The sequence below is a fragment of the Phodopus roborovskii genome, unplaced genomic scaffold, assembly GCF_943737965.1.
Source record: "Phodopus roborovskii unplaced genomic scaffold, PHOROB, whole genome shotgun sequence".
Classification (NCBI taxonomy): Eukaryota; Metazoa; Chordata; class Mammalia; order Rodentia; family Cricetidae; genus Phodopus; species Phodopus roborovskii.
In genome coordinates this window covers 47271535-47287856 of record NW_026126511.1, presented here as the reverse complement: position 1 = coordinate 47287856, position 16322 = coordinate 47271535, and the positions used below count along the sequence as shown (strand labels likewise).

General features: G+C 49.3%; 1 protein-coding gene across 1 annotated transcript; it reads left to right on the top strand.

Annotated features, from left to right (window-relative positions):
- The first annotated feature begins 518 nt into the window (after nucleotides 1–518).
- Nucleotides 519–13558, top strand: Clu (clusterin). Its single transcript, XM_051195500.1, has 9 exons — nucleotides 519–660; nucleotides 3336–3465; nucleotides 5330–5478; nucleotides 6718–6888; nucleotides 7506–7917; nucleotides 8957–9061; nucleotides 11880–12109; nucleotides 12859–13034; nucleotides 13315–13558. Exons 2-9 carry the CDS (start codon nucleotides 3372–3374, stop codon nucleotides 13322–13324), a joined length of 1347 nt encoding a protein of 448 aa, XP_051051457.1. The 5' UTR covers nucleotides 519–660; nucleotides 3336–3371; the 3' UTR covers nucleotides 13325–13558.
- Nucleotides 13559–16322: the final 2764 nt, after the last annotated feature.

Below are 16322 nucleotides of genomic sequence, written 5' to 3'. Positions count from 1 at the left end.
TTTAAGCTCTATGGATCCCGAGAGACAGGGGAGGTCTTTTGGGTCCCTGGGGTGTGATTTGTTCATTTTTAACCCATTTCTGTTTCATCTATCTGTCCACCAAGGGACCAGCTGCCCAAGGCGGCATTTAGAGAGCCAAGGACTCTTCCTTATCACAACACCTGTGTCATCCTCAGCGTTACTGAGAGTCTCTCATTTAAATGGGAGAAAAGAAAGGGGAGAGGTTAATGGGTTAATGTGGAAGAGAAGATGGATGTGCAAAAGGGTGGGCATGGGCTGGTGGACTCCTGAGCCTGTTTTGGGCTGGGACTGGGCCAGAGTACTGAGTGTAACAGCCCTCTTCCCTTAAGGCCTTGCTGTGAGGCCTTAGGTAGTATGCAAGCAAGAGAGGGGCCACCAATCTAGGGTCCCTCTGGCACCGGAAGGGTTATTTGTGATGCCCATGCGCCCCCCGGCGCCCCCCGCTGAGTGCTACACCTCCTATCCCCACCGCCAAGCTTCCCGAAAGCTCCTGGTGCATTCCCCGGCATTCTCTGTGCATGAGTCATGCAGGTTTGCAGCCAGCCCCAAAGGGGGTGTACTTGAGCCGAGCACTATAAATAGGGCGCTTCCCTGGTGCTCACCACCAGGAGGAGCATACTGGAGCGACGCTGCAGACCGGTGAGACATCCGCACCTTTCCTACCCCAGCGCAGTAGCCACTCCGGGAGGGATGGGAGGACAAGGGCAGCAACCAGGTGGAGAGATGGCTCAGCTGTGGGGAAGTGGGAGGAGGCCAGAATCCTATCTCCAGGGAGCCGTATCTCGGGTAGAATTGCACCGGGGCTGTGCGCTGTGACTCGTGAGTCCCCGTGTTCATTAACCCGGATCACAATTTCAAGGCTGTTCAATAGGCAGCGTGCAAAGATCTTCCTTTTGCAAAAATGGGGAAACTGAGGGTTGAAGCCTGCGTTGCGCTGCGTTGCGGGAGGCGCAAGGGCGTGAGTGGCTGTGCGCTGCGAGCAGGTGCGGATCTAGGTGGTGGCTGATGTCTTACATGCTTGAGTCACCGTATTTGCACCTCCCTTCCAGCTCCTGGGACAGCACATAATAAAAAAAGATGTGTGTTTAAGGGTACGCAGCAGCTATCCAGTCCTGTTTCCCTCAGGGCTGAATGCATTCAGTTTTTTAGAGAAATGCTTCATCAGGCCGGAGATGTCTGATCCCACCGGATCATTTTATAGATGGTAATCTGAGGCCTGGAGGGGATTAGAGAGAAGTTCAACCTCCAACGTTATACGAATGAGAATTGAAGCCCCCTGGCTTTCCAGAATTTCTGGACCCAATTTTAAAAATTACTGCTGCTGCTGCTGTTTTAAAGGAAGAAGTTAGGAATTCATGCATCTACGCAGGTTCTCTAACAGGGAGCTCATGAGAGTACAGTTTAGTTGCCCATCCTTGTGAAAATAATAAAATAAACTGCAAATGTTAGTCGATGGAATACTAGACAGCTACAAATGGGTGACTTCAAAGGATATTGGAAAACTGGACCTGTAGAGGGATGGTTTATAAAAATGCATTGAAAGAAATGGAGGAAATAAGGCACATGGGCCGTGTTGTCCTGTTAGATAAGGAGGTCCTTGGCCCTGATGAGGCTCATCCTCTCAACGCAGTTGGCAGGCAGGCAGTAGGCCAGCCTCGGAATGATGAGAGGAAGTGAGTCAGTGCAGAGGGAGGGCACCAGGCATTGTCCTTGGACCAACAGCACCGCAGCACCTGGAAGCTTGACAGGCAATCAGATTCTGGCCCCACAGTGAGCATTGCCATTGTCCTCAGGGTTAGAGTCAAGGATCCATCGACCGCTTCTTTGAGGTCTGTATCAGGTCCAGTTTATGGATAAAGAAATCGAGGCAGAGAGACTTAAGACTTTTGTTGTCAAGGAAAGGATATTAAAATGAGGTTTTGGAGGGCCGGGCTCTGATCCTGGGGTGGCCACTGGTCCCCAGGCTTTGGCAATCTGGTGGAAGGGAGAGGTTGGGTGGAAAAGTGACTCTTCCTTTCTTATCTGGGAGCTTGGTGGCTCTCCAGGCCCTGGGTCTCCTTTGGTAGGTCCCAGGTCCACTGCGCCTCATCTTGAAACTGCCTCAGTCAAGGGTCTTCCTTGGCTACCCTGCCCTGATTCCGGGCACAATACTATCCTCTGTTCAGAACCCATTTCCAAAGCTGCTGAATGGAGTTTCCAAAAGTCACACTTGAGGTTTCTCCCACCTACAGGTATTTCTGTGGCTTCATTTCTGATGTGGCAAAGGGTCTGTCCCTGCCTAAGGCATTTCAGGCCTCTGTGAGCATCTGGGAGACCTGTGAGATCAGGACCTTCATAGCGGATCTGAAATCAGGCTGGTCCAGCTACCCACCCACCACAGGGAAAGTACCCATCTCTCCTCCAATGTAGCTCCTCTGCCTGTGTCCATAATTACACCCTGGTGGAGGCCTTCCCTATTAATGATCTACTCAGAGTGCCCATGGGCCTGTTCGGCTGAGAGCATGTTTTAGAGTGAGCCATTTCAGGAAGAAAGACCACTCCCCCTTCTCTGTTTCCGTGGCTATGGGAAGTTGGTGAGCCCAGATAAGCCATTCTGGGCAGGGTTGGAGATAAAAGGTATGTGTGTGTGTGTGTGTGTGTGTGTGTGTGTATGCAACCAATCCAGCTTCTGGGAAAGGATCCATTGTGTAATACTGGGGCTTCAGCCTGTGTCCCCTGGCTCAGGGCAGCCAGCCCAGTCATGGCAGGGGCACCTTGGCAGAGCAAGCTGGTTCAGGCTTAGAGGGAATCAGCATGTGAAAGGGATTTGCTGGAGCCAATGGGCCTGTCCTCCTGAAGGGGCTTTCATGGGGGCCCACTGCTAAGCCCTGCTTTGTCTTCCCCTTCCCTGGCTCTGCTTTCTAAAGAGTTCTAACCTCCTCATTTTGCCCCATGCCACACTCTAGAATCCATCTTCAGCCTGGCACATGCCTCACCTAGAGAGAGCCCTATGGATTAAATTTGCTGTGCTGACTGAAGGGGGTGAATGTTATCTCTGACTCCTAAAAAGCACACTTGATAGCCCTGGGGGCTCTGAGGGGACCACAGGGCTGGGCTGAAGTGAGGGTGCAGTCCCATTGAAGGGGGTAGGAGAGAGATTTACTTATCCCACGTTCATCAGGGATAAACTGCAGTAATGCCAGCTGAGGGGACAGACGAGGATCACAGGTTCCAATCCCACCCCACTTCCTTTTCTCAGGGAGCTGTGGCAGGCTACAGGAACCCTGTAAGCTGCCCGGCTGTTACTATGATGTTCTCCTGTTCTTTCCAAACAGACCTGCTAGGACTCCTGACCCAGAGGAGGCCGCACCATGAAGATTCTCCTGCTGTGCGTGGGGCTGCTGCTGACCTGGGACAATGACATTGTCCTGGGAGAGCAGGAGGTCTCTGACAAAGAGCTCCAGGGCAAGTAGACTAAGTAGACTCGGGTGGAGGTGGGGCCTGGGGCAGGGCTGCCTCTGCAAGCTCAGTCCCCAAGTGTTGAGGGCTGTTTTCTTACTGCACCCTGGGTCTGTCCCTGTCCCTGTGCTCCATTCTCTCTGGGTCTAAGCTCCTGCTTTGGTTTTGTGTGGTCAGATGCCTTCTAGACATTGACCTCCATGTCCCAAGTCACTCCCTCATCCCTTCCTGGTCCCCTCACCTGGCTGTCCTACTTTTCTCCCAAAGCTGTGCCTGGACCATTTGAAATGGCATCCAGAGTTCTTCCGCATGTGTCCCCAAACCTGTCCCTCTAGAAACCTGGTCCCGCCAGTGTCCTTCTCTGGACAAGAACAGTACAATTCAACATGAAGTAGTCATCTGAGATCACCTCCTCCTCCCCATCTTCCACCCCCTGCTCCCTACCTCCTCTCCCCTCCTCTCCACCTCCCACCCCTCTTCCCCACCTCCTGTCCCCTCCTCCCCATCTTCCAAGGCTGGCCCCAAACCTGCCTTTCTTCCTTCCTTCTCTCTCAACCTCTTGCTCATTTGCTGGCCAGTTCTGTGGGGTTTTCACTTAGAAAACCTAGATATTTAGATCAGACCTCGGTGTGACTCTGCCCTATACTCTCTAAGTCAGTGGTTCTTAACCTTCCTAATGCTGTGACACTTTAATACAGTTCTTCATGTTGTAGTGACTCCCAACAAAACATTATTTTCACTGCCACTTCATAACTGCAATTTTGCTGCTGTTATGAATTGTAATGTAAAATCTGATATGTGACCCCTTCAAAACGGCCATTCGACCCCCCCCCCAGAGGAGTCTTGACCCAAGGCTAAGAGAACCACTCTTCTTGAACTCATCACTCAATTCCTAAACTCCAGTTTTACTGAGATATGATAGACACATCAAAATGATGTAATACAGAATACAACCTGATGCTTTGGTATTGATATGCAGCTGTTAGCTGTCCATTACCTCACGTTATTGCTGCGGTTCAGACACTTAAAATATATTCTCTTAGCACACTACAAAGGGTAGAACACAATGCTATTAACCATGGGCACCATTTGGACCATTGACCTCAGGCTTACTCATGCTGTATAATTGAAACTTCATGCCCTTGTCTCAACAGCCCCCCACCCCCGCCACACACTTCCCCTCCTCCTTGGATGTGTTTGACAGTGGTAGATAGAACACATTCAAGGTGTGGGAAAAGGTGCGTGACACAGGATACGTACCCAGTAAGTGGTGCCGCTGTGACATGCTGTGTCATTGCCTCTGTCACTGGTGCTGTGCCTTGGTTACAGTCACCATGGTGAATGCAGCCCTTCGTTTATCTTCCCGTCTCCATGTTGTTCTGTGCCATTTCATTCATCTTCCTGTCCCCATCACCTGACATTGGAACAAAGAAGTACAAAGGCTGGGTTAAACTGAACTCCAGAGAAATCTACATCCCAAACAACAGACTTTTATTGTATTTTGGTGTTTAAAGGGTTAACTACCACTTTTTTTTTTTTCTCCTGTCCTTGAAATATCCTCTGTGTCCGTTGGCTCCCCAGGGTGGTGTGGCAGGGGCCAGACATAGTACAGCTGCCCTTCTCTGTACTACTCCTGTGGTTTGTGTTTCTGAGCTGGGGCGCCATTTACCATGGGCCCTGTGATGAGACAGAGGCAGGACAGAGACCATAGCAGCTGCCACTGGCTTGGGGTGGTGGTGATTGTATCTCAGCTTGGCAGCCCTTGACAACCCCCATTGGAGCAGGATTTTCTCATAGTCCTACTGGCTCCTGGGCAATTTCTCCAGCCATTTCTTCCTCTCAACTCATCCTCTCTTCCTTTCTCTCACAGAAATGTCCTCTCAAGGGAGTAAGTACATTAATAAGGAAATTCAAAATGCTGTCCAGGGGGTGAAACAGATAAAGACCCTCATAGAAAAAACCAATGCGGAGCGCAAGTCACTGCTCAACAGTTTAGAGGAAGCCAAGAAGAAGAAGGAGGTAGGGCCAAGACTTGACTGGGGGGAGGAAGTCAATGTGGTGGGCAGGTGTCTTGTGGGGTTGCCATGGTGTCCTAGCACAGTTCTTACACAGCTTTGCTGAAGCTGGGCTAGACCCAGGGAAAGCACATTTGCTTGTGAAAGCCTCCGGGCTGAGGTCTTGGATCTGGTTTCCTTGCAAGTCCAGTCCAGGGCCTGAAGCCCAGATTCATTTCAATAGATTTTTCTAATCCTTGTTGAGGATAGGCCATGGTGTGGAACTTGGGTGGGAGTGGATCATGGCAGCTTCTGGCTACTCTGCTCTACTCTTTTCTTTTGTATTTAAAATTAATGTAAAATCCTTGTAATCTATCCTGGACATCCATCTATCCTCACTTAGCCACAAGGGGGCAGGTTTCTAGACCCTTAGTAGGAGCCTGAAGCTGTGGATAGGACCAGGCCCTCTAGATATGTGTTTGTGTCCTTGTTTATGATCATGCTTAATTTATAAATTACAGACAGTAAGATATGAACAAGAACGTAGAACACTTATAATGTAGAGAAAGTTATGCAGATGTATTTCACTTGCAAAATACCTCAAATCCTCACGGTCCATGATACTAATTTTAGAATGTGGTAGACCATAAATAGGTAAGGCTGATAATAATTGGGGCTACTGTGTTACCATTTGTTTAACTTGTCCTTTACATTTGAGCATCTTGGTTGGCTCTGGCACACACACGCACACATGCACACTCGCATGCATGCACACACAGTGGAATTTACACACATACCCATTATTCACACACATTTATTTTCCATGTTTATATGCAGATGTACACATCTGATGTAAACTAATATCTCTTCAGGCATTGGATATAACATTTTTATTTTGGCAATCCATAGAGCCAATGACTGGGCCAGGGGCATGGTAATGCATTTGATAGTTGATGTGACTTCTGTTTTCATAGCTTTGATTTGCATGCCAGGGACCACAATTATAACAGAAAGGCGAGACAGCATCTTTGGGGCAATGAGAAGAGGAAGTGAGATGTGAGAGGGAGGTGGAGCCTGAGGAAGAGACTGTCAGGGCAGTGGGTCAGAGGTCAAGGAAAGCGTAGGGAAGCGCCAGGCCTTGAAAGGTAAGAGGCTGCTGAGAGGCCTGGAGCGAAGGCGGAGGCCTCAGTAGCACATTGTCCATAAACCAGGGAGGCCTGCCTGGGGTCTGCGTGGCTCACCTGGCCTTGTTATTTTCCTGAAGGATGCTCTAGACGACACCAGGGATTCTGAAATGAAACTGAAGGCATTCCCGGAAGTGTGCAATGAGACCATGATGGCCCTCTGGGAAGAGTGTAAGCCCTGCCTGAAGCAGACCTGCATGAAGTTCTATGCACGTGTCTGCAGAAGCGGCTCTGGTCTGGTTGGCCGACAGGTGAGAAGGAGGCATGTACACGGTCTGGGCTCTGAATGGGGAATGTGGAGAATCCATGAAACAGGCCTCGTTCCATATGGTGGATACCGCTGATTAGCATGGCTTGACGACTTGCCTTTGTAGTGTCATGGTTGATTGGTAATGTCTGACATGAGTGCAGATGTAAACAGTCATCACCGGTGTGCTTGCTGAGTGGGTACCATCTCTTAGAAGATCTTTAACTAGCTGGGTAAAATGGCCTCATAGTATGGCAGGATCCTGTGCTCATCTAGGGAGAAGGAATTAAGAATATTTAGTATATTGGGGTTGGTTCTATCTCTGCCTGTGAGCTTCACAAGGCTGGGACTCAGTACTATTCACTGTTTCCTGATGGCTGACCACCTAAGTGGGAGTGGCTGTCCTCTATGGTCAAAGATGACCGGGGGCAGGGGGGAGCAGACTCACGAAGTGATGAGACTTGTGAGTCTCTGAGTCTCACAGTGAGAGGTAGATGGAGTGGTACTAGCCGACAGGGTACCCAGGAGGCAGAACAGTGGGGGCTTGGGTCACCTGCCGCGAGATCAGCGGAGGATGAAGCTGGAGTCAACACCTCCTTACTGTGCTTCTCTGGGTCCTAGCTGGAGGAGTTTCTGAACCAGAGTTCACCCTTCTACTTCTGGATGAATGGTGACCGCATTGACTCCCTGATGGAGAGTGACCGACAGCAGAGCCAAGCCCTGGATGCCATGCAGGACAGCTTTACCCGGGCATCTGGCATCATGGACACTCTTTTCCAGGACCGGTTCTTCACCCATGAGCCCCAGGACACACACTACTTCTCACCCTTCGGCTTTCCACACAGGAGGCCTCATTTCTTATATCCCAAGTCCCGCTTGGTCCGTAGCCTCATCCCTTTCTCCCACTATGGGCCCCTGAGCTTCCCTGACATGTTCCAGCCTTTCTTTGAGATGATACACCGGGCACAACAGGCCATGGATATGCAGTTCCACAGCCCAGCCTTCCAGTTCCCGGACATGGATTTGTTAAGAGGTCAGAAAGCACTTGCTTTCTTACCTCCCAGATGTTAAGGCTCTTCCAGGACTTGGCCTGTGCTGCCTTTATGTTCCTAGCAGCCCTGTAGGCTGGTATTCTCCGTTTACAGGTTAAAGGAGCTAGGACGGGGTGGGAGTGGGGGTGGGGGGGGAGAGTGCAGATGACAAAGTGGGGTCTAGTTCAATTTAGCACTGTAGAGATTGGAGTCTGGCTGAGTTTTGGTGGCACACACCTTTAATTCAAACACTCAGGAGGCAGAGGTAGGTGTATCTCTGTGAGTTCAAGGCCAGCCTGGTCTACAAAGCAAGTTTCATGATAGCCAGAGTGGTTACACAGAGAAACCCCCAAAACTGAGAGAGAGAGAGAGAGAGATAGATAGAGAGAGAGAGAGAGAGAGAGAGAGAGAGAGAGAGAGAGAGAGAGAGAGATTGGAGCCTGTGTTCTTTGTAGCCAACTCAGGGTATGACCTGGCCTGTGCCTCCTACAGGATCACAGCTGCTTTCTTAGGGACTCCTGGGGGTGTGTTTTGGGAAGCCTGTCCTTCCAGGCTTTATTGCCTTTAAAGATGTTCGTGGTCTTGACCTTAGTGTGCAATGTCTGTAGGGATGAAATGTAGCATGGACAGAGGAAGCCAGTGTCTGAGGAGCAATATTCTCCATCAGAGATTTGCGTCCTAACACTATGTTCTACTTGGTGTGGTGTACACAATGGGGCTTGATCGCCAGTTAGGGAGTACCACCAGTCAAGGAGAATGACGAACAGAGTGTACTATGATGCCAGAGGGTACATGACTGGGGGAGTGTGGCAGGAGAGAGCTCCTCAGATGGAGACAATGGAAGCTTAGGCCTTACCTGCTGAAGAGCCATGGGGATATCCTCTAGGAGCCACAGGGAAATCCCGTGTGCACAGGGAAGCAACCACCAGAGTCTTCCCCTGACTATAGGGCTAAGCAGAGGTGTGGAGGGGTGTTGGGTGGGCTCCCTTCCAAAGTGCTATATGCCTCAGCTTGCATCTTTCTCCCCTCATATGTGTTCAGAAGGTGAAGATGACCGTGCAGTGTGCAAGGAGATCCGCCACAACTCCACAGGATGCCTGAAGATGAAGGGCCAGTGTGAGAAATGTCAGGAAATCTTGTCTGTGGGTGAGTGGATGAGCATTCTACAATCTGGCACTGCCGTCACCTGACTTTGGGCCATCAGGGATTCACTGGCACTGTCTTTCTGGAGAGACTGCTCTCTGTTTGTGAGCTGCGCTCCCTGGGGAGAGTCCTCACCCTGATGCTCAGCCTACTGCTCTCATGTTTAGAGTTAGGTTCATTATTTGGGAACTGGAGTAAAGCCCAGTGCCTCACACCTGCTGGGCAAATGTTCTACCAGTGAGCCACAACCATTGTACTTAGAATCAAGTTTAGATGCAGATTGTTCTAATGTAGATGAGGAGTATTTAAAGCACCCACAACTTTGGTGGCCCATGGTAAACCCACAGTCCACAGTTGGTGTTACCATAGAATTTGACTATAGTCACCAGCAATCCACAACTTATTCCCCTGGTTACTTTGTCCACGGTGCCAAGTATAGTAAACCTTGTTTGTTTGTTTTGTTTTGTTTTTCACTTCATATCATGAAATCTTAGGCAACATGCATTTTGTTTAATGAGCATTCACCACATGCCAGGTACTGTTGTAAACACTTAACAGATGCTTGTTCAGAATGACCTTGTGAAGCTGGGTAACATCTCTTTCCATCTTATAGAATGACTAAGTGACTTACCTAAGATTAGGAGACACAGATACCTCATCTCACTTAGCTGTGCTCATGGATAGCATCCTGGGGACCCTGAGCTATGTATGTCCTTGTGACAGTGGTCCTTGAAATCCTGGCCACGTTCCTTTTGGTGGATTAGTCCCCTAGAAGAGGAAGTACTTTCCTTTAGCAGTTCCCATGGCACTTTGGGTATGGTGGTACTCCCCTATAATCCAAGCACTTGGGGGGCTGATGTAGGAAGATGGTGAATTCAAAGCCAGTCTTGGCTACATAGTGAGATTCTGTCTCAAAGAAAACAAACAAAACACAAACAAAATCAAAACTGTCCCTCGAAGTTTTGTCAGTTCAGGCTATGGATCAAATGCCCCTGCTCTGAGCCTAGTCTTTACAGTGGCTCCCTGCTCAGGTCACAAAGCGTTAATCTTCCTTATCAACCCCATGGCTTTGCTGTTACTTCATACTTGTGGTTGGCCAAGATTGCCCTTCAGAGTCTGGTTAAATATTCCTAGCCTCACTCCTGCCATGTTAGGAGCCCATGCAAACAAACATTAGTGTTTTCAAAGGTTATGGTGTGAAATTTTAGGCAAATATACTGCCACACCTGCAGGCTTTCCCCAGGAAACTGTCAGGATAGTTGAATGACAGAGAGCCTGACTGCAAGGAAGCCAGTCACCTTATAGACTAGATCTCTTACAGCAGACTCAGTGACCCCTGACCACACACTCAACACTCATCACATCCATCAACCGTTAGTTCTTATTTACAGTGCTTACAATTACATGGATAGGCTCTGCCAGGGACCTGTAGCCTGGGACGTCTTGATTCATCCCTGTGGAGCAGACCTTTGCAATGCTGAGCATTTAACAGCATCTTTGGCTTCCACCTTCCAGATGCCAAGAGCAACCCTTCCTCCACTGTGACAATCAGAAATACCTTCAGAACTTCCAGAACAGGCCCTCGTGGATAGCATGGTCCCAGGTTGAGACCCACCATTTGGCACTGTTTAGCCCTTCAAGGACTTTCCCTTGTTTGAGATATTTACTAGGAGGAATGTTCGGGTTATTCCATGAAGATTTCTTCTCAACCCGGCTTCCTGTCTCGAGTCCTGTTTCTTTCCCCACACATTTTATCTTATGTATGATTGCAGCTGCACATAGCACCCAGAAGACTCTCTTCTCTCTCATCTTGCTTCGGTTTCATATAGCCACTTCTGAATGTTTTAAAAATAATGGAGGAAAAACTGGTTTGCAGAAGGCATGGGCACTTTTGAGTCCTAGAAACCCGACATCTGCAGTGTACTTGAGGACCAGAAGCAAAGATTGTGATTCTCCTGTTCTCTGCAGGAATGCCCTGGCCAGCTGTGGGTGGACAAGGGCAGGCATGGATCGACCCCCAGACCCCAAACATGCATTTTGTAACCTACAGATTTCACTGGCTCTTCTAAGGCTTGGGTTCTAGGGAACCAGATTCCCAAAATCTCTCAAATATGCTCAAAAATAACCTTGAAGAATGTTCTAGAACCACAGTCTCAGAGGTAAGAAGAGCGCAGGTTAAGGAGTTGAAGATGTGGGTTCAATCCTGGTTCCACAGATTGTTTCTCCTCCAGATTTTGGCAAGTTTCTTACTTCTGGAAACCTATTTTATTAATGGTAAAACAGGAGTTTTGATGCTTAGGTCAAACCAAGCATACTTTGAGAGAAAAGGACACCTGGAGCACCTGATATGTGCCTGGCACACAGTAGGTGCAGCTAAGAAAATTATGTTCCTCTTCTCTGTGGCGTGTCCAGTGCACAGTAGGTTTCTCCTGTTTGGAAATGACTCCTGGGAGGAACTTAGGCAGCGAGAGTAACTCGAGGTCTGAAAACATGGAACAGTTGACATCGGTGTTCCCTGGAGCACTGGGTCAAGTCACCAAGACTGGTCATGTCCACTACCTGGAGAAGACTCAGTTATGCTGCTCCAACACAGCTTGGCACAGCCACCATTGTTTCCCAAAGCATGAAGGGAGCAGTGAGTGCCTTGATGCCCAGTTTGGGGGGAACTGTTTTGTGGGGATCCTAAGAACTGGTTTGGGGACCTCCACTTAACAGAAGCTCTGCGTACTTCAGTTGCCTGCAGCAGGAGCTGGCTCCCAAGGGCATTTTCTTCACCCTTTAACTTTCCCTTCATGTTCTGTTTTTTTCCCCCTCTGGACAGACTGTTCAGCCAACAACCCTGCGCAGGCTCACCTGCGCCAGGAGCTGAACGACTCCCTCCAGGTGGCCGAGAGGTTGACCCAGCGGTACAACGAGCTGCTCCATTCCCTCCAGACCAAGATGCTCAACACCTCGTCCCTGCTGCAGCAGCTGAACGAGCAGTTCAACTGGGTGTCCCAGCTGGCCAACCTCACACAGGGCGAAGACCAGTACTACCTGCGCGTCTCCACAGTGAGTTGTGTTCCAGTCACATGCCTAGCTAGGCTAGGCCCATGTGTGGTCTAGAGATGATGTGTGTTTCTTAGAGGTGCCATGGGACAAAGGTACCACAGAAGAGCACCTGTGATTTCCACGGGCAGGGACTAAGAGATTCTGTATGTTTTAGCATCGAAATGGCTTCACTCTTTGAGGTCAGATATCCAAGTCCTGTTTCTAAGAGGAGGAAAGTTCTGTAGCTTACTAAGACTGGGGAACTTTGGACAACTTCCCTGGGTCATTGACCTATCAGCCTGGCTGCAAAGCTGCTTTTTTACCCTGGGCTGCTTAAGTGGCACATGAATCGGTTCATTGTAAGCTAGTGAGAACAGCTTCCTTTAGTGCTAGAACACTCCCCCACTTCTGCTTTCAACCACTGACTGCTTAGCATTTGTACAACAAAGCAAATGTTGGGGCCAGCCATGCTGTAGGCCAGCGCCGAGGAAACTAAGGCAGAAGGGTGGAGAGCTTGAGACCAGGCTGGACTACAAAGCAAAACAAGAAATAAGACAACAAGAAAACATTTGGGAATCAGGTTTCTGGAAGTGCCTGGTCATTTTCAAATGACATTTGTCCTGGGATGTTTTTGCTCTGAATTGTCTAGACATCCTGATTGGTGGCAGATAACAGACTATCTGTCCTTGATTGAAGGGGCAATCCTTTGACAAAGAAGGGCACACTCTAGACATCATGTAGAGACACCTCACTTGCCTTCTTCTGCCTAGGTGACAACCCACTCTTCTGACTCAGAAGTCCCCTCCCGTGTCACTGAGGTGGTGGTGAAGCTGTTTGACTCAGATCCCATCACAGTAGTGTTACCAGAAGAAGTCTCCAGGGATAACCCTAAATTCATGGACACAGTGGCCGAGAAAGCACTGCAAGAATACCGCAAGAAAAGACGGTGAGTAGGCAGCCTTTCTGTGACCCCGAGGGACGGATAAACAAGCCTTTCAGACCCTGGGAGGCTGGAAAGTCCTCAGGAGTCCAGACAAAGAGCAGAGTGTGCATTCTGGGCACAGTGCCTATCTCTGTGGCTGGAGCCCACAGTAAGCCACGAAAACTGGGAATTTTCCTTTCTTCGCTCTGGGAAATGCTTTTCCTAGGTGGTAAGGATGTGGGCGTAGGTGGCTGTTTCTTGGGGTGGGGTAGTATTGATTCCCTTCTCCATTCCCTTTCTTCAGAGCGGAATGAGACAGAAGCATTGCTTTCCCACATGTGGGGGCCTCTAGGAGTAAAGGCCCCCCCCCAGCTCCCCGAGGTTGCCACAGACACCTAGAGAGCTCTGCACATCTCCAGGCGAGTAGGCCTCAACCCCACCAGCGTCTCCTTCCTCTGGATTCTGTACTCTAATGCCTGCACTTGCTGCTCCTGGGAAGAACTTCCCCCATGCAACTAATCCAATAAAGCCGCCTTGTGATCTGTGTCGCCCGGCCTGTTTTCATACTTGATTTTCTTGCTGGCTTCGTTTGGTGTGGGGAAGAAACAAAGAAATCGATATGTCAGTTGGTAAAGTGCTTGTCACAAACATGAGTTTGGTAAAGTCAGGCATGATGGCACATGCTTGTAACCTCAGTATGGTCAAGGTGGAGGAAAGATGGCTCTGGAGCTTTCTGGTGAGCCAGTCTTATCTGATATGTGAGCCTTGGGTCCCAGGGAGAGATCCCATCTCAAAACACATGACTAGAGAGGGACTGGAGGAACAACACCCATGGCTGACCTCTGGGCTCCACATGCATGCAAAAGAAACCATCAGAGTTAGGGCTGAGTTTACAAAGGACCCACCATACAGTGGAGACTAAAGAATACTTATCACGCCAAGTGGGTGGAAAGTGGGCGACCCCCTGGCTTTGAGAGAGAGAAAGAGGCGTGTTCCAAGAAGCTACTGAGGCAAATTCCTGAAGCCGGAAGCTATTCCTTCCCATTACAGCACTATGCATGTGTCCTAAGAGGGATGCACTGAAAATCAAAGCAAAGAGAGCTGCCAGCAGGGTACACGGGTGTTTTGAGGTGTAACTGTCGAAATTGGCCGGCAGGAGGCCAGACTGAGACAATTTTCTATTTATTTGTAAGAACTTGGAACCCTGGGACATCTGGACCATGGTGGTCTCTGGTCACTTCCTCTCCATGTAATCTTTACCTCTTTTTTGGGGTGTTTATTTCTCTGCAGTTTTAAATTCATTCTTGTAGTCAGCTGCAGTACCAGGCGCTGCCAGCAGGTGACGCAGACCAGCCATAGTTTGCATCTCCATTGAGCATATCCTGTTTGTTTCTAGCAGGAATCTCAGGCCATTATGACACTGTAGAAATAACAGTGGCCACTTATTTGCAGTACTGAAGTTACTAAATAGCAGATTCAGGTGCCAAAGGGCTTCACTGTGGCCTTATAGATGTCAAGACTTCTTCTAGCTCAGTGTCCTATGCAGACCTAGCCTTGCTACATATTTTCTAGCAGAGCTTGGCTAATCTAGGATGCACAAAGATGAAGAGAAGGTGCAGAAAGGGCTTGGATCATCAGAGTCCAGCACTGACCCTGCTGATGAAAAAGCAAGCAGCACACCGTGCCGAGACATCTCACAAGGGCCACAAAGGAACTGTTTGCCTCTGCACTGTTCGCACTCCAACCCAGTTCCTCCTCTGATCCCAATATCCCTGTTATATTCCTCGTGGACTAAGATGTTGCTTTATGATGGCTGGGCAGCATTGGTGCTTGCATAGCTCTTCCTGCCCCAGCTCAGTGGCATTGACCATCTCTGGTCCAGATGGATTCTATCACAGCTCGATGAGGGTTTGGGTAGGCTTGGGATGGAGTTGTCACAGGTTGGGGTACCATGATCAGCCTGCCTTCACTTGCACCGCCATCCAGGGGAACGAAGACCGCGTCTTAAGTTGGCCTCAGGCTGACTCAGTGACCTCATCTTTGCCTCCAGTCTCTCTGGGTGTCCTAAGACACATCACAGGATGGGGGTAACTGGAGGATCACCTTCCCCCAGCTCATGTTCATAAGGCCATGAATGCCATGACATCTTTGCCAATGATGTTGTATATGTAAAGCCACAGTGACACACTGACACCATCCCAGTAAAGGGTGCAGTTTTCAGATCAGCAGCCAACAGGTTCTGAAGATAGGAGTTAGTCCTTTGAATCTGGCCCATTATGACAGCCTTAAACACAACCTGCTACTGCCTTACTCTGGCTGTGTGAAGACACCCTGTGTCTAGATACACATGTCAAGAACATGAAATCAACAAAAACATGAGTGACTCCCTTTTGAAATTTTCTGGAAATGCCTGGGCTTCTCTTGACCTCTGAAAGGTCCCGTCTCATGGAGAAGACATCAAGACAAGGCTGATGTTCGCAGCTCAGACATTTAGTGACCCCTGCTCCACATTGCCGGGTGGTGTTGTCCCTCTTTGTACATTTCCATTCCAAGGTCTCCTTGACCTGTGCAATTAGGCTCTTTGGAATGATTTCCCTGGTTTCCACTTTCCCATTCTTGTGATAGAATCCATCTTGGGCAAGACCTCAGGGAGGGGGACCTTTTTTATAGGGACTGGGAACCTTATTTATAAATCTGAAGTCAGCTATGCTTGTAGAGCTCAATGTCTACTTCCTTCTCAGAGACATTCAAGGTCATACTTTTGTTAGGCCATGGCAAGCACACATGTTAGGTGCTAGAGACAGCTTTAGGTTCAGTCCAGAGACCTACAAGAGGCCACCATGGAATGACTGGAGAGGTCCCTACCTGAGCTATGTGTCCTCCCTGTTGGTGAGCTTTGATGGTTCATCCCAGCCAGCTTTAACACTCTGCCTTCCTGATAGGTGTCAGTGTCTTATCTAAGGTTCCAAGGTGACAGGGCTGATCCATTCTCTAGTCTTAGTAACTTCCTACTGCTGTGATAAAAACACCCCAATAACAGCACTGGAGGGAGAAAGAGCTGGCATTTCCAGATCTAGACTGGCGAGCCTTCATCTGCTCCAACAGTTTCACAACCATGCCCACCAGTTGGAGACCAAGGGCTCAGACATGGGAGCCTGTGGAGGCATTGTAGATTTGGGTCACCATGCAGGTGGCCTGGTCAACTTGTCTAAGGTTGTCCTACCCTGAGCCAGAGAACCCAGGGCATAAGAATCGCTTGTCTTTAGCCTTTAAGTGTCCATTTCTTCAGGTATGGCAAGAACCTCAGAGCAA